The sequence below is a fragment of the Pezoporus flaviventris genome, unplaced genomic scaffold (assembly GCF_033815535.1).
Source record: "Pezoporus flaviventris isolate CSIRO_AGI_PZ_B2104156 unplaced genomic scaffold, CSIRO_AGI_Pfla_v1 ptg000006l, whole genome shotgun sequence".
Classification (NCBI taxonomy): domain Eukaryota; kingdom Metazoa; phylum Chordata; class Aves; order Psittaciformes; family Psittacidae; genus Pezoporus; species Pezoporus flaviventris.
Genome location: NW_026892554.1, coordinates 15,539,414 through 15,562,451, shown reverse-complemented (window position 1 = coordinate 15,562,451; position 23,038 = coordinate 15,539,414). Strand labels below are relative to the sequence as shown.

General features: G+C 37.8%; 1 protein-coding gene across 6 annotated transcripts in view; it reads left to right on the top strand.

Annotated features, from left to right (window-relative positions):
* The window catches only part of THSD4 (thrombospondin type 1 domain containing 4), a 317,127-nt gene extending 294,649 nt beyond the window's left edge, over positions 1–22,478 (top strand). For 5 of the 6 annotated variants that reach the window (XM_061447099.1, XM_061447101.1, XM_061447098.1 and 2 more), the window contains 5 exons: positions 1,340–1,513; positions 10,295–10,468; positions 13,477–13,656; positions 15,560–15,704; positions 16,555–22,478. In XM_061447099.1, coding sequence (XP_061303083.1) covers positions 1,340–1,513; positions 10,295–10,468; positions 13,477–13,656; positions 15,560–15,704; positions 16,555–16,697 — 816 coding nt within the window. In that variant the 3' untranslated portion in view covers positions 16,698–22,478. Of the gene's footprint in view, positions 1–1,339; positions 1,514–10,294; positions 10,469–13,476; positions 13,657–13,775; positions 14,005–15,559; positions 15,705–16,554 lie in introns of those variants that run through there. The other variant, XR_009742235.1, reaches the window with a different exon arrangement.
* Positions 22,479–23,038: the final 560 nt, after the last annotated feature.

The window sequence follows — 23,038 nt, the reverse complement described above, 5'->3', positions numbered from 1 at the left end:
GTGTTGTCGCACTTTGAGAAGTGTTTGAGTCTACAGAACCCTTAGAGGTTTATTGCGTATGGTGAATCAAGCTAAAGAAATGCTTTAGATATTGAAGCTGGTTGAATTTAAGTGTAATTCCAATGAAATTATGTGATTAATTTCATCTTGGTATTAAAATTAAAGTTCTTGGCATGAGGTTCCATCATAAAGAAAGGAGCATCTGAGTTTGCAGACTGGTTTCAAGAGAACATTGGTTTGTGTTTGTGCTTACTGAAGTACAGTCAGATTTTCACTTCAGAGACAGGTCTGTGATCTTAAAAGTAAGCCCATCTTAAGATTTTAATGTGCTTACCATTTTTCTGACATACAAATGTCAAAAACTTTGATCTAAATCTGATAAGAAATAAATGGCATTGTGGTAATTTTCACCTTGGCAGCCTAGACTTCAAGAGCAACTCTGGACAAATTGCTCCCTTTATAACATAAAGTGGAGTATTTGTTCTTACTACCATTTTGCTATTTAATGACCTCAGACATCTAGTCTGTATTTTGGCCGGTGTTCTAGAGTGAACAGTTGAGGAAATAACTGCAGTCTGAGGATGAAGTCTGTGAAGTGTCTTGCTGTAGAGAATGTATTTTACATTTTACATAAAAATCTTTGACACGTAAATATAGTAGATATGATTAAGCATTCAAAAGCAAGGTAAAAACAATGAGCTGCCTTTGGTAGCTCAGTTAGATACCCTTGTATTCAAGTACTGCAGTCCTTAATCTTTAAATTCACAGCAAATTTCCTCTTTAATTCTAGAATGTTTACAGGATTCAGCAAAACTTTTCATGCATACACAGCAGAAAATTATGTTCCTGTCCTGCTTCGTGATCTGTTTGCTTCACATCATGAGGCAGAGATACCAATAGCTGTTAGCATTCTCTGAGGTTGACAAGAGTAAAGGAGAAGGAGGCCTTTGCTTGTAAGAGGGATTCAGAAGTTCCGTTTCTTTGCATTTCCCTTGCTTCATATCTGCTTTTATATTAAAATCAAAATTATGCTGAATATGTCAGCCTGCAATCCAAATACCAGCAGTTCATTTTGATAAGGTGCAGCATGGCCTGTTGAAGATAGGGTTTAATTTTATGTGTTCTAAATATATCTTCACAGTAATCTATAGATTACTACAGACTGAGAATGTGACTTAAAACTACTAATGTCTTTTTATTTCCTGTTCCTGGCACTCTAGAATAGTTCTGCAGTTTCTGTGGATGTCTTAGCAGGAATGAATGAGCTGTATGTTCCCAGCTCCCTGATAAACCATTACAGTTCTTGCATATTCCTAACGCAACCTCCCTTTTGTTACAGTGTTCAGTGCCTTGTGGAGTGGGGCAGAGGACCCGAGATGTGAAATGTGTCAGCAACCTTGGAGATGTTGTTGATGATGAGGAATGTAACATGAAGCTGCGGCCAAATGATATTGAGAACTGTGACATGGGTCCCTGTGCGAAGAGCTGGTTCCTTACAGAGTGGAGTGACAGGGTAAGGCTTCTTATTATCTTTGTGCTGCCAAACCTTCTAAATCAACTTAGTTGCATCAGAGTTAAAAAATACACATCTGTACAGCCATAAAAGAAATGATCTTATTTCCCATGTTTATCAATGATTGGTTAAGCAGGCAAGTGCAAACAAAAAAATAATAATCCCAAGGGCATCTTGGGTTTGCATGATTAGATACAAGAATGCATAGAAGAAAGGGCAAGCGTGCGGGTACATGGCCAAACATCTGGATTTGGAATTGGCTCTGCGTCTGCAATTCCCAAAATATTGAGTGTGCTGAGATTTATTGTTCTGCCTTGCTTAGCCCTGAATCTCAAGATTCAGACTCTAAAAATTTCCCTGCTGTTTTTTTAAGGGATGAAGGTTTGAGGCCTGATGTCTGGGTTTAAGTTCAAGCCATAAAACAATTATCCTATAACAGTGAAAAGAGGGGAACAACTTCATAAACTCAGGCAAGGTTGATTCAGGCTTTTGTACTTTGTGAACATGGATGTATTTTTTTAATTCCAATGAGTCAGATTCTCTGCATGGAAGCAACAAACCCAGCAGTGATTCACCTTTTTTCATGACTGGGGCTCAGAGTTGTTCAGAATGGTATTTATATGCTCTCGTTAGAAGGCTTACAAATGGGCTAAGCAAAGCCCAGTATTGTGGTCATTCTTGTGGATGCTTGCATACCCATTTCATCTGTAGACAGGTTGAGCCTTCATTCTGTGAAATCCTCACTGCATCTCCATCTTTTTTGACTGGTTGTTTTGGCAGGCATATAATACAGTTTATCATTAAAATGTAAGATTTTATTTACCACTTCATGGATTCATTATTTAGATTATTTTGTGCTAGTACCTCTGAAAGCTAGGAATGTCTGGCTCATAGGTTATGCTTTAGTTTGGACACTCAGAAGATTTTCCACGTTTTAGGTGCAGAGAAGGAGGAGGAACTTCACAGTTAGGACAAATACCTCATACATCACATGATTTTAAAAAAGCTGATCAGACTCTTGCTACAATTAAAGGCCTGCAATATTTTCAGCCTCCAGATAACTTGAATAGATTTTATACAGAAAAAATAAATACACTAATCTTTGTTGTTGCCATCTGAATTTTATTTGTCCAGTTGTTATTCATTCAGTGTATGCTCTTGTGTAGCTGAACACAAAGTTATCAGGTGAAGTGTAGGTATTAGTGCAAATGGCAAAGATTTTGCTGTAGGGGAAATGGCAGTGTTTTGTTTTGTTTTATTTTATTGATTTTATTTTATTTATTTTATTTTTAGCTTGTAGAGCTGTGCTTTGTGCAGTGCTAATTTGCAAGTAAGAGAGAAAAATGCATTCTACCTTCAAAGACAAAAGCTGGCCCAGCTACTATCAGCTAGTGAAGTTCCACCATATAAAGTGCATATATTCCAGTGAAGACTCACGCATCAATGTTTTCTTCGTTATCGTAGATTGAGATTTTGCAGAATTAAAACTAGTTTTCGTAGCTGAAGTTTATGACTGCAAAATGTTACTATGCTTATTTGTATGTATTAAATGAGACACAGAAGTGAAACAGGTAATACAAAAAATGTTGGGGTTTTCTCTTACCACAACCATTTTAGGGCTGGAGAGTAAAGAATGGATTTTGTTACCTTCTCAGCTTATATAAGTGTACAAATTAATTCCTTCCAAATGCTTGCTACTGTACTTGGCATTATTCACTATCAGTTCTGCCAGCAGTGGGTTTGAAGCTTGATTCACAAATAAAATGGAAGGAACAGCTTATTTCAGGAAAAAAAGTAGATTTGGGCTAGAATGTGCAGGATCTTCTACGATTCACACATACCTTATAACTCAGATGTTCGGAGATGTTTAGTGGCAGTGATTCTACTGGAAGTCAGTGGAATATAGGAGTAGTCAATAGCTTTGCAAAGTCAGGCCTTTGGCTGTTGTCTTTCTTACTGTTCTCTTCAAGGGCTGATTTCTTTTTTAGGATCAGAAGTCTCTATTTGTAGAGGAATGTGTATCTGTTGAAAGACAAGAGAATTCTAACATGGAATGGAAGTGGCCATTCCCAGGTGTGTGAGTGAACTCTGCATGTGAGATTTCCCCAAACAGTTCTCTAAAAAGTACTTTAAGCCAAGCCACTCTCCAGCAGTAAGCATAGATCAGCGATGGGCAGCCACAAATGGTTCAGATAAGCAGCCAAAAGTTCAGATGCTTAAAGAAAGCTTATTCAAACCTCTGGAGTCTGCAAAACTGTGGTGGAAATCTCACAAGAACAGACTTTCTTTGTGAGATTTATTACATGCCTACTTCAAGTCCCAGCTGGAAATACCACAGAACAGTCTTTCCCATTGTATTTTGACATTTCAGCCGTGGTTAGAAATAAGAGGTAAAAGAACTTAGCATAACTTTCGAGGATGTTGGAACTTTGAAATGGTTGAGTTCAAACTTGGTTACAGCCATAAGAGAAGGCCTGGCCCGTACTTTTCTAAACACATTTTGCAAACACTTAATGTGTACCGTTGCACATGCAGCAAGTAGAGGTTTCCAGAGGCCTGTCAGAAATCAGTTAGGCACATACTTTCTCTTTCAGCAGGGGATATATCAAACTTCCATGTCCAGATTTATGTGATGCATGGGGCATTACAATATAGCCTTGGTTAATTAGCAAAGCATCAAGAAAAAGCACAGTAACATAAAAATTACACTTGTCTTTGCTGCCAACAGATGTTAAATTTCAGGATTTCATAACTGATGTATATTGGTGCTGAATTTGACTAGGGCATTTTTTTAAAACGGAGAGAGATGAAAAGTCACATCTGAGTTTTAAGAAAAGGACAGGATCTAATTTAGGATTTGTGGGAAGATTTTTGGTTATTTTACTGAACCTTTGCAAAGTTAGAATTGATGCAAAATCATGCTAGTTCCCTTTATTTTCATTAATAGTTCTGTGGTTCTCAATTGGAAGATTGAATCATTGAATTTCCCTAGCTGTAACTTCTGCGATACAACGTACATGCGCTTAAAAACCAGTGGAGTACATGCAACCTGTGTGTGGGAGTTGTGGCTGCTTCCCGGGGTGAGCTGTGTGTAAAGCTTTTACTCCGTAAATAACACTTGCCTGCCTTCTCGCCATGTTGTCCCATCTTGGTTTCCCACAACACATATGTATGTATTTTATGGCCCGCCTGTTTCCTTCCCATGGCATCGACATTCTTGGTTTCAGTTTCTGCGCAGACTGATTCTTTACACATATAATTAAGCCTAAGTAATGAGAAATACCTCCATGTTCCTTAAAGCAATACAGTCCTTGAGTTATTTTGATAAACAGGTATCAGAGTCCATTGTATGTGTTACATGCACACTTTTAACTGCAAAGCCTATGAGTTGTGTGGTTACCATGTGCACACTGGTGGAACATGTGAAAGAAGGTATGAAAGCAATTAATCCTTAAGAAACAAACTCTTGTTTACTGAAAAGTATAAGCTCTGTCTTTGAAGTATATCTAAACACCATATTCTGATATCCCTCAGTCTTCGGAGAAACAGAAGTTTTTACTCATTTCAGTTGGAGAGATTACAAGTTAAAAGTCTCTAGCAGTAAAACGAGACTCATCTTATTTTTATGCGCCTGTCTTTACACGTATTGCTCTGTCCTGAGTATAAATAAGAAAATTAACTTAAGTTTCATGGGTTTGAGTTCCACATGATCTTTAACCCCTTTTGCCTACAGAGAGTCTGGACAAACTTTGTGATATTTTTACGTGTGTTTGTAGAAAGGTGGCTTCCTGTCTCATAATTCTCCTAAGATGTCAGACTGCATTAAAATGGCAGAGCTCCACCAAACTGCAATCATTAATCAGTTGGGTGAAGCTGGTGAACCTTACTGAACTTAGCAACAAAATTGGATTGATGGGAGCAGATGAGATTTTTGCAAACATTTCACATGACTGATTCCTTGACAGCTCTAATTGCTGGAAAGTTTACTTCTCCTGTGGGTCAGAAGCGGGAAACTGCATTCCCCTGATTTACAGCACGGGAGACTCACCAGTGTTGCCCTGCATCTAGCTGGAGGATTCCCCTCTTGCATTTTTGTTTATTTCTCATTGCCATCAACGTTCATTTGTTTCTCATTTTATGTTTAGAGCATACTTAGAAAAGAAGCCAAAATACAAACAATTCTTAGATGTTAATGAGATTCTGAGGCCAAAATAAAATCTTGGAAGGAAGAAAAAGTGCACATTAGGGAATAAAATCAAACCAGATCAAACACACGCTCTGGATTTCTCTCTTCATTAGAAAGAGTAACAGCAAAGCTTCTGTGATATCTTCGTTAGAGAACTACAGTATGTTTCCTCAAAATCAGTGCTTTATTCCTCACAATCCTAAATCATTACCTGACAGGTACAAGTGGGTTTGACCAGTGATATGTGGAACCACCAGAGAGTTTGTAGCTCACACTCTTCTTTCACTGTTTTTCATTTCAATCTGGAGACCTCTCATGAAAAGAAAAAAGCACCCTGTTTACTCTGATCAGGGACTTTTCAGTCTCATGCTGTGCCAGTGAGGAGGGGCATGGAAACCTGGGAGGAAGCAGAGACAGGACACCTGACCCAAACTAGCCAAAGGGGTATTCCATACCACAGTACGTCATGCCCAGTATAGACACTGGGGGCAGTTACCCAGAAGGGCTAGATCACTGCTGGGCTGGGTATCAGTCAGTGGATGGTGAACAATTGTATTGTGCGTCACTTGTGTTTGTTGGTTTTTATTTCCCTTTCCCCTTTTAGTTTTATATTCTCTCCCCTTGTTATTTCCCTTATCATTATTATTACTGGTGGTAGCAGCAGTGGTTTGTGTTATACCTTAGTTACTGGACTGTTCTTATCTCAACCCATGGGAGCTACATTCTTTTGACTCTCCTCCCCATCCCTCCGGGAGCAGGGTGGGGGGAAGAAGAGGGAGAATGAGAGAGTGGCTACGTGGTTCTGAGTTACCAGCTGGGCTTAAACCACAACATAGTGTTACCAACTACATATAAAGAAAGGAGCAGTGCATGTGTAGGAGCAGTCATCATCCAGCTGAAGTGTCCAAAAATTGTAAGACCATATTTCGAAACTTTGTCACTTTGGGAGGATAGCATGGATCTGCTCAACAAAATACAAGGGTGGTTTGACTTCAGATCCAGCACCTGTTGTATGCATAGATGCACTCTAAAGCAAATAATTTAAATCCAGGTATCAGAAAGTGCTTTGACAATAATACATAATGACATTTCTGACTCGCCCAGCTTCCCCTCTCCCACTGCTGTCAATCGTTTTATGTCCTTTGAAAATCTGCCCCAGTCTTGGAACTGCAGCAGAAGTGAGCTTCTGAAATAAAATTCTTAGTTTATTATTGGCAAAACAGGTTACATAATCCTTCTAAAATCCCTTCTGAAAGGGATTTTCTCCAGGCAGATCAAATAATGCTGAGGAGTTTCATAAGTATTTCAAACATAAATCTTCATTTTTATTTAACTTCTGGAGGATGATTCATAGAAAACTTCGTTGTCTTGTGGGGCATAATTAAGATGATGAAGATTAAAGTGTGGCAGATGGAAATCCTGCACAAATGGGGATGTTTTACTGGAACTCAACTCAATCGGTTGTTATTTAAAAATCTAATTAAGGCTAGCAATGATGCTGGGACCTCAAAGGTCTCGAGTTCTGGTAGATTTCCTGCTGCCTCTTTCTTGTGGTCCGCTGCCCCAGTTGAAGGTAATGAGTAGGACTGGCACATTAGTGAAAGGGAACTGGCACACTTAAAGGGGTTTTCTTCTACCATGCCCCGTGGCTGTGACAAAAATTCAGGCTTCCACTTGGAGTTTTCCAAACTCCCAGCAACTAGCCTTCCTTGTGGACTGCTGCTAAACTTGCTTTCTGACAACTATCAGAGCACTGCATTTGTTGTTGGGTTTGGGATTTTTTAATTATTTCTAGTTTTTAATGGGAATGGAAATCTTCTGAAACTGAACTCATGAGGGAAGGACCTCAGGAAGAGGAGAAATGGCAGACTCCTTAAAGCTAGGGAGGGTGTTCCACAGACTAAGGTTTCTGAAGAATTTCTGCCAGTTAAAACAAGACAGTGAAATAGAATATCTTTAATAACAGGACCAGAATAGAGAACGTGCAGCTTGCGAAAGCTCCTCATGCGGTACAATGTTAGGTTATAGCATTTACTCTGTATTAATGCAACAAATCAATGGCACAAAATTGAATGTAGGGGTGTGTCGACTGTGAAAACCAAAGGGAGAGGATTCATTATCAAAACGCTCCCTACTCCCTGCCTTGGGCTTTGGAAATCATGGCTTTCACATGGGAGATTTTTACCGAAAGGAAGAAAAAACCCATGAAAACCCAAATACTTAATGCAGAAACATTCAGGTTTAAGTTGGCTTTGCAAATCCTTTGAGGGTAGTTAATCTGTAGTAAAATCTTGCAGCAGAGGGTGGGACAACCCTATACCTTCCCATTTGGTATTTCCTTTGTTATTGGATATGGAAGCCTAATTCATGCATAATCATTTATAACATAAGACTGTGGAGATTTTCTGGATGACTTTATAGACTAAACTTGTTCCTAGCTCTGGTTTGCAAAGTAGAAAAGCAAATTAGATTGTCAGTTGAAAATTACTTTGAAATAAGAAAAGTATTTGCAGAGTACATGCATAGTTCTCTGTGCATAATGTAATTGAATGTACTTGCCAAGGATAAAATATGAACAGCCACAAAATTTATTTCTGTACCGTGGGTTTGAAAGGTAGCGATTGTATGGGGCTCAGTTAAATGGTCACTTTATCCATGAGTGGGCTGTTTGAAATGGGTTTAGTTTAGTTTCAGTTTACACGTCGAAGAAAATGTTCACTGCTGGCACAATTTACATCATTCTTGTGTTTTCAGGATTTTGCCAGTTTACTTGGAAAAGACCTCCTTAGTTATCAAATCTGGTTTGCTGAGAAAGTAGATTCGTATTTTGTTTGTTAAAAAAATGACTTGTCAAAAGTTGAGTCACTTTCTTAGTTTTCTGGAGATTCCATTTCAGTAAAACTTTTCCATTCTATTCCAACTTCTTGGGAAAGCAACCAACTCGCTGATAGGAAAACATGTTTTTCAATACGGTATCTGTGGAGTAACTATAACATGATAACATGTTTCACACAACCAATGTTCTTCAGTGCACGTGAGTAAAGAGCAGTTTGCAAGAAATTGTACATTCAGTCACTAGTCTCTCTACCTTGAGAAGATGAATGACTGCATTGGTTCATCCCGTTATTAACAGTGGTGCTGTCATGGCATCTGCTATTCTGTAGTCGAACTACTGGATATGAACCCTTACATTGTTACTGATGGGAGTCAAATCAAGCTGTGATTTGTTACCATTCTTGAAATAATTCTTACTTTTATTCAGTAATATCTTAAAAAATGTTCCATTACAGTTATATTCATTCACAAGGAATGTACTTTCCACTGCAGAAGTAATATAGAGTTTCTTTAACTAATTACATTGTATGTTAGAAATCAAATCTGAAATATCAATCAAATGCATCTTTTTCTCCCATATACTTCATACTTATCGGTGGTTTTCTTTATGTGTGCAGTATAATTCTAATTGATTACATTTAATTATATACATATCTTTCAATAAGCTGCACATGGGTTTTTCTTTATTTTAATGGTCTGGACATGAAATGCCAAATGCATTTTAGAAGAAAAAGGGACTATTAAGAAATAATTAAGCAACAAACCCCTAGTCTAATACAAGAAATCGTTTTGTTTTTTTTTTCCCTGGCGTGTTTCTATTTTTTAAATGTTGATAGTTTGATGTTGCCCAGAACTGTAGAATATTGGATACTTTCCCACTGAAGTAGATGGATGACAAATGGAATTTATCCTGCATGATTTATGGATGACATGCTTACTATCTCCAAACGTGTGACATAAGAACCTGCACATTTATTAACAGCTTTCAGAATTTAACAGTGGAAAGTTTAGATGGTGAATGTTAGTTACCAGGAAATCATATCATTAGAAAGCAACACGGAATTCACACAAACTTCTGCAGCAGCCTCGTCTGCTAAAAATGATTAACAACTTACACGTGAAACTGGTTGTGCAATAATTTGTGGAAGTTACAGTTATTTGCTGAGGATTTACCCCAGTCTTTTGAAACCACCTGTCAAAAATGTCATATTTTTCTATTTTTATGACTCTGTAAACTCATTATATGGAAAAGATCCAGAATGCACTATGCAGTGCCATAGTCCCCAGTCTTCTTAGCCTCATCCTTTTAAAAACTGTAAGAGTTGACCTGGATGACAGCTTGAATGGTCAGAGGATAAACTCATAGAACTGAAATATGACTGCTGTCTGAAAAGTTGCTTACTGGAATTACTCCTTCTCATATCTATTAATCAGTATGCAAAAAGATGAATAAAATGAAAACTGAAAGAATTTACAGACAGGAAAAAGGAAAGAAAAGTAAGAAAGCTAATAAAAGCTGAAAAAAATTGATTTCTTTCTCTCCTAATCCTTCAGGTTTTTTTATTTGTGACTGTAAAGGACAGGTATTGCTTTTAGTGTATTCAGAAGCATGAAACTGTAAGATAATTTGCTATAGCTCGCTTAAAGAAGAAATTACTGACTTTGCATAAATTAATTTACTTTTTGTAATTGTTGCTTCTCGTTTCATTGTGCAGCATGGAGGATGTGGTAGTGAACGTGTTCTGTGTTTTGCTCCCCAGTGTTCTGCAGAATGTGGTGATGGAGTCCGTACACGTTCAGTGGTTTGCATGACAAACCATGTCAGCAGTCTGCCTCTGGAAGGCTGTGGCAATAACAGACCTTCTGAAACAGCTCCCTGTAATAATGGACCCTGTGCTGGTAAAGTGGAGTGGTTTGCTGGGGGCTGGACACAGGTGAGCGTTAACACAGGTTTGTTTTCTGCTGGTATCTTAATTTAAAAAATGCTTCTGTACAGTGAAGATGTGTGTGTTTCTGCACCTCCGGAATGTTCATGTATTTCCTTTCTGTTTTTTTATGACTTAATATTCAATACTTTTCAGCACCTCCTGTGTTTTTTCTTCTTTTTGAAAATAAGATTTTGTTCTTTTCTCCCTCTATATCTTCATTTTTATTTCTCCTCTACTGACCCAGTGTATTTATAAAGTGAAAGATAACAGCAAGCTGCTTAGTATATTCAGGTGAACACTAGAGCAAGAGATTTGCACTTTCCTAAAGCCTTTGTGATAATGCATACCTGCAGGACTGACTATCTATCTACCTATCTATCATCTCTCTATCTAGCGATCTATCTATCTAATCTTTTGATCAACCTAGAGCACTTCCAAAATCTAAGTAAGACAAAAAGCAATAGCCAAACCAAAAGTTACCTTTAGTATTGTTGTACTGAAATTCATGATAATAGGTAAAGAGAACAATATTTGGTTAGTGCCAATATCCTGATGCTCTTTTCTCAAGACAAATTCTTCCCTTGATCCATACCTAATAGTCCTGCTCATTCTAAATGAACATTTCTGCTGTCAGGAACAAAGGCATTTCAGAAGCTGCCAGGGAAAAGTCTCTCAGCTGTGCTGCTAACTCACTGCATTTCATGCTCCAGGATCCTTCCAGGTAATAAGGAATTGGAAATTAAGCTGGTGCAGCTGAGATAGAGATTACAGGGATACTACCATGCTAATGCTTTCAAGTGTAAGTGATAATTACTTGTATAAGAGTAGTAACAAATTCAGATTTAAAACATACTTAGCTGCAGTTCTAGTAACAGATAAAATCTGGGACTTTTTACTTACAGCATTCAGTAAGGTCATATTAGCTCTTACATTCTGTTCCGAATGGGAGAGTTTCTGTCATAGAATCATAGAATCAACTAGGTTGGAAAAGACCTTTAAGATCATCAAGTCCAACCATTACCCCAGGACTGCCAAGTCCACCACTAAACCATGTCACTAAGAGTCTCATCTGCACAGTTTTTGAACACTCCAGGGATGGTGACTCCACCACTGCCCTGCACAGCCTGTTCCAATGCCTGAGCACCCTTTCTGTGAAGAGATTTTTCCTAATCTGCAGTCTAAACCTCCCCTCATGCAGTTTAAGGCCATTTCCTCTCGTCCTGTCGCTTGCTACATGAGAGAAGAGACTAACCCCTGCCTCGCCACAGCCTCCTTTTCAGGCACAGCTGTAAAGGTCCCTCCTGAATCTTCTTTTCTCCAGACTAAACCCCCACCCCCAGTGCCCTCAGGTGTTCCTTGTAAGACTTATTCCAGCACCTCCATGTCTTTCTTGTAGTGAGGGGCCCAGAACTGAACAAACTGTCCTTTTCAATAGCCCCTTTTTTTGAGCTGACTTACCTTTCTTTACATGAGATTGAATTGTTTGATGCATAGCAAGGGCACAAAGTCTTTGCTGTATGTTATCTGAAACAAGTATCTGAAAACATCTATTCTACCAGCCAGATCCTGACTTCTAACTGCCAAAATGAAAGCAGACAGTCTGAAAAGGACAGGTATTGTAAAAGACCAAAGCAGGAGGGAGCATTGGTGGATGACCTTCCGTATTCTGCTTCTCTAGAGTTAAGGCTGAATGTTAAGATACTGTCTTTTGGAGGAACTATTAAAAGAGAGCAGTGACATTAAAACATTAAAAGAGATGTTCACTGTTAAAGGAAGTGCAGTTACATTATTTCCTGTAGAATTTATTTGGTCTGTTCATCTCAAGGTTTGTCACTCAGCTCAAGGTTTTTGTGGGTATCTGGTAAAAGGGTCATAAATTCCAACCAAAATATAAAAAAAATCCCCACTTTTAATAGCATTTGATGAGCTTAGGCTAGAAAAAGCTTTTAAAAATCATAGTCCTTTATGCAACGTAGAAACCAGTATGTTTCTGAAAGCATCTTCTAAAAACTTTTTTACAAGTGTCAGGAACAGTATTATGTGTTTAACCTTTAAATGGGCAATAAGAGTCCGCCTAAGTCAAGCTTGCTTTTCAAAAGTACAGCCAACACTGCAACACACAGACACTTGCAAATATGCAAGGAACATGCTGGTAGATAAGGCATTTTCTAATACCCACACAGAATGTGGGGATTTGTAAAGCTGCAAAACTGTGCTCCAGCCTTCTAACCCTCAGCACAGTGCATTTAATCCTGCTTCAGCAAGAAGCAGTAACAGTGTTTCTGGAGAAAGTAAGTCATGCTTCTCTTTCTGTTAGAAAAAATAAATACCAGTTTCTTCTTGTAGCTACAGGTAGAACTACACTTACAGATTTCTCCAATTAGAGATTTGTGTCTTCTTCATAAATATAATTAGAAGTATGCTTTGAGTCTGCAGCACCATGTGGAATAAAGATCCACAGAAGTACAGTTTTAACCACTGCAACAGTGAAAAAGTAAATAAGTAATACCTGACACACCTACAGTCAGGAGTCACTTGATGAATTCAGTTATTACTGTATCCTTCAGCGTTTGTTTGTCCTGGTTCCTAACTGGCACTGCTGGCTACTGCGTTAGTACTACATACAAATAATAATAATAACCCAAGGTTTATCTGGGCTACTCTTCTGGTTCTGAGAGATAAAAACTTAAGGAATACTTTACCCTTTCCCTTTCTATTCAAGTCATATATATGCCAATGCTTCAAGGAAAGATACAGTTAAGTCCATTTTACTGAGGAAAGAACATATAATAAGGAAATGGATTTTGGATGTTACTGTCTAAACATGTGCCCAAGAATGGGGAATAAACAAAACTTTACAAATTTTCCTGTTGGAATATTAATTTAAAATGCAAGTGTGTCTGTTGTTTTATTTCAGAAACAAATAATGTGGAGAAACACATTACTTTAGAAACAAGTTGGAGGATGTAAGTAGAATAACAAATGCCAACACTTTTTTTCCTTCTCTGATACAGTGCTCTACAGAATGTGGCAGTGGAACTCAACAGAGAGAAGTCGTTTGTGTTAGGAAAACTGAAGGTACTTTTGATGTTTTGAACCCCTATGAATGTTCATATTTGGAAAAACCTCCCAGCCAGCAATCCTGCTACCTCAAGCCATGTGGATCTAAGTGGTTTCATACAGAATGGAGCACAGTAAGTCTGTCACGCTTTTCTAAATCTGGTTTTGTTTGATACATCTTTTTCCATGTATATTAAAAGGGAATGCCATTTGGATAAAACTTTGATCATGAAATTGCCTTAATCTTGCACAGGAAGGATACTAAAAAGAAAGCATGCTCTTTAGCAACCAGTGAAGCTTAGGAAAGTTAGAAAATATCGTGAGCACAAGGAGACACTGATCTTTTCATTACTGATCTCTTCTTCTAAAAATCTTCCTGTTTTATGAAGTTGATGTGCTCCTTAATGACACTAGTGCACTAAGAAGTTCTTTTCAGAACTCTAGTTTCATTAAAATTAAAGAACATTTAATAAAAGAATGAGGTATATATTCAGTTTTTAAAGTCAGTTTTACCATAATATTTTGCTTTAAACGCTCACTGTACTACTTAGAACTTCACTGAGAAAAAACTTACTGTAAAGCCTCATGTATATCCAGTTTCCCCTGGAAGTGGACCAGCTACATTTGCAAGTGCCATAAAATCCTTTGGTTGGATTTTTACCCCCCAAAAAGACAACATTTGTCTCTTAAATGGACATCAGGAAGTCCACTGTCAACTTAGAATGAAAAATGGTGTGAAAACCAGCAGAACGGCTTTGAAACTGTCCAGTTTATATCTTCAGTAGACTTTTCATATGACCTAGGATAAATGGCGTGGTCTCTCAGTCATGGAGATTAAATGGCTGGCTAAGAAAGAATGCTGGGGTTTGTGTATAGTGTTCTGTATGTACCATCTAAATTCTGTCTTGGTTCTACTTTAAGTGCTGAAGATCTCTACAGACCCGAATTGCAGTTCTTATTGCTGGATGTGGGATAATTACAATACTCTATACAGGCATGTAACAAGAGTAATTATATAAAAACCTGCAAGCATTCAGTTACTGCCACCACAGGCTAAGTGTTTATTCTAAAAAGGAGAAGGGTTGTACTTAAAGATGAAAGAGCAATTAAAGAATATATAATTGAGAGTATTTTAGTTAGTTTGGTACACTAACTGATTTTATGATAGTGATTACTTGTTTTTGCAATGTTAGGGAACTAAATAATTATGCCAGGAAGGCCAGAAAGAAAACATTTGTACTAGTTTGGGCCTATTAAGGGTTTAATCACTATAAATGACACAGGTTTAATTGAGTTTGTGAGCATTTAGTTCAAACTGGACAGTGAGCCAAATCTTAAAGACCTCAATCAGGCAAAATTCTTGAAATCAACAGGGGATTTGTTTCAGTACGGGCAGAAATGTGTAATAATTGGCTTTAAAAATACCAAGTCAAGCAAGTACAAAAGTCTCTGGCTTCAGAAGCACAGAAATATTTTCTTTAGAAATTCAAATAAACCCATAATGCTCAGGAAAACTGTTGTGCTGCAAGAAGTGAAAAATAATCAAGTGCTAGAAAAAAGGCATTTAAGATTATTCCTGATTCTATATAAATGGAGGCAAAAGGGCAGGGCAGGGCAGTACAGTCAAGTACTGAAGTTCAGTTCAGCAAGTTCTTAAACTAAGAAATGTGAACACTGTGGAAAAAGTAGATTTGAGACGTGTATAAATAACCACAGCAGAACAAGGTTAATAAGAGAAGGAAGTAGCTAAGTAATTCAGAAGGGGAATATTCTAGCATGCTTTCAGTTGCTCAGTGTCTGTCATATTTACTGGTCTGGTGGTTGCCCCTGTGGTCATAAATTTTTTTTAACCTTTAACAAAATTGTGCCTGTATGTTAAGAGCTACATAGTTAGTCAAAAAAACACAAACCAAAGCCACCAGAAGTGGTGAAGTTGATAAAAGGCTACAGTGATATCTGGGTCTGGCTTCAAGGTTCCCAGTTTTTTCTTTCTGCATTTTCACATCTCATATGGCCTTCATGAACTTTGTATTTCAGTGTTCCAAATCCTGTGAAGGAGGATTTCGGGTTCGAGAGGTACGATGTCTGTCAGATGATATGACAGCCAGTACTCAGTGTGATCCACAGCTTAAACCCGAAGAAAAAGAACCATGTAACACGCAAGATTGTATCCCTGAAATAGGTAAGGAAGAAGAAACTTCTGGTTTAAATATGGAACTCCATCTAGTGGAGAAAATATTTAATAGTCTTGCAGAGGTGTTGAAGTATATTTTCTTCAAGGTCTAGGCTTTATTTTTCATGAAATACAGCTCTTTTCTATAGTGTAAAAGGAGGCTTTAATTTCCAATTAAAAACTTTTTTCTTGTAACATGTAAGGAACTGGCTTACATTTGAAGTTGCTGAGAGTGTGAGAAATCTGCTTTTGTGAAAATAGAGGGTCTTTCTATGCAGCTTCCTTGCATTCTCAAAGGTTTCTCTTGGCAGAGTCTTTAAAAAAGAAAAAGGATTGTGTATGATATGATGTATTTTGTAACAGTATATTCTGTAAGGGCAATAAAGCCATTTTCTTGTATGCAACGTAAATGCACACCTACATATAATTTGGCTTTGGAATTAGTTGATCAACTCATACAGATTTGATTTTAATAGTAACAAGGATGACTAGGGAAAGAAAGATGCAAGTGTATAGAAGCACACTGTAGAACAGTCTTCAGCTGATAACTACTTAAGTTAATAATTTAACTATTTAAAAAAAAGGTACATCAAAAACCAGCCACACACACACACTTAAACCCCCACAAGAGGATAAATAGGAATAGGTGCATTTTTTCCACAGTTCTATGTATCTTTGTATTAAAAGTAGAAAATCTTGAATAATCTAGCTAATTTGCATCGGTAGCCTATTTTAACCTGACAATGAATGTTTAAATACAGGTGCAAGGGATTTCACACTTTAAAATATAGGGGGTTGGTTATTTATTTCTCTAACACTGCTTTTTTTCAGTTTCTTATCTCTTCCTTTTTCTCCACAGATGAGAACTGCAAAGATAAATACTACAATTGCAATGTGGTGGTTCAGGCCCGGCTCTGTGTCTACACCTATTACAAAACAGCCTGTTGTGCATCCTGTACACGTGTGGCAAACAGACAATCTGGGTTTCTAGGACGTAGATAACAAATACTCTTCCACTCAAAGCGGCAATCTCAGTCTTCAGATGGCGCTTGAACAGTGTTACTGTTTGACTACAGCAGGTTTTAGCTTCTTAGAGATGGGTTTTATATTGCTGAGTACAGCAAAGACTATGGTTAAATTTCACACCCTTTCAGTTACAGTTATTGTGCAATTATCTTTTTTTAAAATGTTTGTTTTAAACCCACAATCTTTTTAAAGAATTAATTTTAAATGATACTATTCTTTGCACCTGCTCATCAGATAACTAATTATTTAAGGAATATACCAGCCTTAGTATTGTGAAATTAATGAAAACTAGATCAGTCACAGGCAATTACTGGAGATATTTGACCAGCATGGATACAGCTGCTGCTTTATTTTCTGAGTGCTTACTCTTACTTGGTATTTTGGACTGCCTTAAATTAGGAGACTAAATCAGTGAAAAATGCACAAGAAAAATTACTTCACAAAGAACCAGACCCTTGAAGATCCATTTACCATCAGTTTCTTAGAACTCTAGCATATATTTTTAATTACTTTGGTCCATTCATAATAGAGTCACTGTTAAGCTCTCTCAGTTGTACTTTTAAGTAACTTCCTGTCCTCAGGCAGCAAATATATATACACACTTGACTGCCAAAAAGTGCCTTCATATTTAATTCATAAATTCTTGAAGTTATACTTTTCTAATTTTGTATGGGTTTTAAAATACATTACCTACCAGAGTGCCACTAGACCCTTTAAGTCTTTAACAACTGCAGCTGTCACTGAGACAGATTAACCAGAATGTTGAAGAGCCTTTGCTGCTATAAAAAAAGTAATTGTTTCCTTTGGCAAGGTCTTCTTCCTGTAGAACAGTTATTTCAGTGAACTGGTATCTTGCCTAATGTCTCTGCACTATTGCTTAACAACTATCACACCAAAGTACTTCGTCCAGGCCTAGTCTGGATATGTCACCAGTTTCTGAAACAACCACCAAAGGATGCAGGCCTCTGTGCTTTATGGTAGTCTGTTACTTTTGGTACCAGGCATGCGGTATGAGTGTAGTAGCTGAATATCTGTAAAAAGGAGATCTTAGCTACTGACGTTCTTCAGATTTTGATCAGTTATTACAACATACTTGTCTATTTTTAGTCAGTGTTCCATCCTGCAGATCTACTCCTGTCGCTCCTTTTCTACTAAGAATGGCTCCAGGCTTAGAGCTGAATTGGTGATTTTTCAGTTCTGCAATTACAGTAGTCAGCCTTAGGACTTGCTAAGAGCAAAGTGAATGTCCTATGTTTTACATTACCTGCACATTCTCTTTACCTGAGAGGCCTTTCAAATCTGTAAACAAGGCTGAAGGATAAACCAAACACTTCTGCATATTCAGGTTTTTATTACAGCATATTGCTTGTAAATTGGTGGTAACCCAGCTGTGCATCTATTTCTAAGGTGCCTATTGTCTGAGTTCAAAAACCATTTTAATAATCTATGCTAAGTCACTCCCAGTGATACAATAGTGATTAAGTGTCCTGCTGCTGCTGAAGAGCCATGTTTGAGCCTCACTGTGTATTCTTTTCTTCTTACTGGCTTGGTGGAGGGGATATAGAAGACGGAATGGAGACAGACCTTAGATTTTATTTGGTCACTGGTGAAAAATATTTTGGACACGATGAACTAATATCGTTTGACTGAGTGAAATGAAGAAGCGTTTCCGCCAAAGTTGATAGTTACTCTTTGTGACTACAAACCAATAATGTCTGTTTCTGTACACCTTGATCTGGCGTTTTCCACTGTAACTAACTGATATAAAGCTGTTAGAAATAGAAATTAGAATTAGAAAACCTTTAATTTCATGAATCTTTCACAGTCATATTCCCTTGTATTATAAAGGTTTATACATGAAAATAACATACAGGTTTGTGATCATTTTATATTCCCTAGATTCTTGACCAAAGAATAATACGGAGAAAGTGCAGCATAAACAACTCTGGAATCCAGTGTTTGTAAAAACAGATTTCCATCTGGATATCTCGTTGCAGCAAATCTTGACATACAGTATGTAATTCTTGCTGTTGTCTCTTTTGTCCCAAGGAAGTGTATCGTGCCAGCTTGAGGGAAATACCTGTCCCATAAAAAGGCTTTCTGAAAATCACAAGGTAAATGACATGCAGAGAGAGAATCAGGTTTGCAATCAGTTCACAGAACATAATCTGCTAGCACAAACTTTTGGCTGTGGGGCAGCGACTCAGAACACAAACAAGTCATCCTGGTCTTTTATAAAATATGTTATTTTGCTCTGAAATTAGCCATTAGGTTATTTTACAAAGATGATCATCTTGTAGGCACTGTAAACAGAGTTCATGGGAGCTAAGTATCAAAGAACATATACATACACATATCACTGTAATCCTGTACTACATCTAAGGTATACAGCTTTGTGAATTGAATGCAGTGAGTTATGACTGTACAAACTCTACTTTTTAGTAAAGGGACAATTTTCAGATGTATCAGATAAAACAAAAATAAGATTGTGTCACCTAATTAAACATCAGAGAATAAGGAAACTGCAGAATGTTGCAGAACTTAATCATTTATCATCTCTTCTTATGTGTCAGCATAATCAAAGTAGTTGTTCCTGCTAAATAAACTAATGAATCTTTCTTTTCAGCACTTTTATATAGTAATATTATGTACAAAGTGCTACATAAGATTTCACCATCACACAAAGTGCACTTTTGAAAATGTTGCTATAGCAACTGTTTATTTTAATAGAGCAGTGCACCAAGTTGGGATGATTTTACTTTCATTGTAAATCAGAGGTGGACTTACTGAGTGCAGTAAATAGACTTAGAGCGGATATAAAACCAATAAAAGTAAGGGATGATGGAGCCTTTTGAGCTTGAAAGCTTTAATTTCTTTTTCTGACATTTTAACACCATCAAAATCCCACAGAATGGTGGAAAAAAAGATGCTTTGCCTTAAAGATTTTCACCTTACACAATCCAGTAACACCAGAGTAAGTGTAGGAAGACTGCTGTAGGTTGTTGATTTAAGGAGTCTAAGTAGTTTAACTGCTTATAGGGGTAAAACCCGCATACAGATTTCATGTCTTGCAGAAATACAGCTGGCCAAAATCAGCCCCATCCAGAGCAGGCTCTGTGTTCCAAAGCACTCTCCTTCTGGAATTAAGGACTGCTGGTGCAGTTGTTTATCAAGTTATCAAGGATCCATCAGGGTTTGTTAGCTCCTGCACAATGTCAGATCCAAACATATGTAGGCAGAATTGCTTGTATATAGGAATTGGTTGCCAAGTTTGAGAGCTCTTAATAGCAGCACTGAATTCATGGAGTTCTCCCTTCTTCTGACTAGCTGAGAAAACTCAAGATGATGGTGTGGAAGCATGAGAGGTTGCTCCTGTGGGAATGACCCTTTGTCTGATATGGCCCTCAATGAGACAGTATCCGCTTTAGTGTCTCTGACCTTCAGTCCCCAGGTCTCTCAATTAGGAACAAGTTTGGTAGCAGGCAGTTGAATGCTGGGGAGAGCACTGCAGGAGATGTGTTCTTAGAAGCCTGCTAGCCTGGAAGTCCAACTATAGTGTATGCCCAGTGATGCAATGCAGGACTACCTCAGTATCTCTGCACAGGGAACTAGTATCTTCCTCATTACACACATAATCTTTTTCTCTTTTTTTTTCCCAATGCTTCAGCAAATGGAGAACTTTCTGTATGAATAAAACAGTGCTTAATGTTGTTGGTTAAATCCCAGTTTTATGATAGTGCGGTGCAGTTGAGTTTGGTCCTTTTATACAGAAAGAAACCTAGTATGTTACAGAGGATGTTAGGTTACTTGTTCATAAAGTTGATAAAAGTAGCCAGTATAGCCCTGGGAAACTCACAGAGCAGAAGACCACAAGGAGCAGCAGTACTGCTAGGACCTTGCTATTTACTTTGCTTATGTCAGAGTCCTAGAAGGTGCCACTGAAGGAGGTAGATGCTGGAAACAGCTTATGGCTAGAAGAGGGAAGGTTATGCCTTCCTGAAGGAAATACTTCACTTCCACTCTGTGTATCAATACCACCGGAAGTAGTAAAATGTGCTTTCCAGGGCTTTGCTTTTCTTCATCCTCATCCCAACTTGTCTCTTTAACACCCACAAGTGTTCTCCTCTTCCTCTCATCTCACTTTCATCCCTTTGTCCTTTGGGTAACAATATTTGATTTTGCCAGAATTACTGAATTGGCCATTCGGTTGATAAGAATCCGTGTTAAAACAAGGCCCAGCTATTTAAAAGAACTATATTCCTCCCAGTCCAGTGATCTGTTTGTTTTTGTGGGTTTTTTTTGTGTGTGTATGTGTCCATGCTGGGTAGCTTTAATGCACATTATTAAAGTACCTACTGAATTCACTTCTGTGCAATGAACCTGTGAATGCACAGCTACTGAAGTATGTAGTGGCTCTTCATATGAACATTTATTGCATAAAAAAATGAGAATTATTGTCTCCACAAAGGAAAAACTGGGTGTCTACATGGTTTTCTTGAGACTTACATTTAGTGTGTCTGTCTTCGTAAGAGCTGTTCTGTGTATTATGCAGGTAATATGCATGTCTGTAATTGGAACACACAAAACATGAAAATTTGAGCACAGGAAGTAAATTTCCTTTATTCCTAAGTTACAGAATATGGTTGTAGGGGATACCTTAGCTGTTTATTTAGAAAATGGAGTAAAATAATTATTTCTATATCAGAAATGAAAAATCACCCCCTAAGCATTTTCAATATATTTTCAAGCAAACTTGTCATCATTGTAGTATCTCAGTATTGTTGGTTACATTAAGACCTGGTGAAAGGAAGAGAATTCCATTTAAGGGAACTCACACCAGACCTGAACTCAGCTGTTTCTCCGCTTTTAGCAACCAGAAGTTCTGAAGAATGTGAGTTCCCCATCTTCTGTATCCCCATTTACTATAATGGGTTATAGATAACTATCATGATATCTGGAGAGGAGAAGAGCTTAATTTTGAGCAATCATTGACTTTCCAGCGACAGCTGTCATTGCTGCTTGCCCTGGCCTGTTTTGTCTATGCTGTCTTTGGTCTCGAGACTAGTGGCCTTCGCAGGGGTTGGGTACGTACAGACTTTTGAAGTCCCATCATAGTCACTCAGGATCTACATAGAGGATCAGGAAGGATTGGAGACAAAAGAAACCCTAACTTTTTTAATATGTGTAAGATTTTCTACTTGACCCTCATAATAGATTTTGGCAGAAGGATATACTTTATTATAACTTATTTTGTTGTTACGTGTAAATACAAGATGTCTATGGGAAATAAGTAATTCTGAGCTGTGTCTATGGAACAAGCCACTGCACCAAAATATTTCAAATACTTAGAATAGGCAGATTTTTTTTATTAAAAGGGACCTAATATGTATTTATTTACATATACGATTCAAATTTTGTCCAGCTTTTTCATTTTACTAACCCAGCTTTTTAGGGAATTTTATAGCACAGGTATTACATATATATTTTTGTATATATGTCATACTGAAAATCCGTAATACAATTTTCTAAACTTCCTGATTAGCCAGTTCATTGAGTGAATTAAAGGGGGAGAATATAGGCAAATTGCTTTCTGACTCGTTCAGGAATATGTATCCATGGCAATGCACCTGAACCAGAACTGTACAGCATCCTTTCCATATTGTATACGTTTTCTCTTTGATGAAAAAATGTTAACTATTTTTGTTTATGACTAATTTATTTTTTATTATTGTGAAAAATAAAGTAATTCAAGATTAATTCATGACATGCTATTTTTCTTCATTTGTTCTTCCAGAGCCTCTTCAGAATTAAGTACAAGTATCAACAAGGGATAAAAGCTAAGGAAACCCTCACTCAAATTTAGACGTGGACAAAACATAACCATGTTGCAAAAGGCTGCATAAGCTGTGCTGCAGCCTTGCACAAGTGATGGCGGCACCCTGACAGACTGCCCCTGAGACACTTGTGTCTTACCCACTAGAAAGGCAGCTATTTCCTGGTGTGGTCCATGAGCCCCTTCATGCCCTCAGCAGGTTTGCTCCAATCTATTCTCACTTTTCCTGTCCATGAACAGGATAAGGCTCAGCAACGGAGGGAGGATACAGCCCCTCCTGGAGCAGCAGGGCCCGCTTTGCCAGGTGTTCCGAGGTTTGGCATCTTGCAGTTCTTCGTAACTGTATCTGTTGTTCAGTCGCTGCTTTACCAGCGGAAAATCGGCAAGGTGACAGCAAAATAAGCTAGGCGTGTGTTCGGCTGTGCTCATACCACAGAACACTGTGGCTGTACCCCACAGCGCACATCCCCGTGCTGAGGAAGCG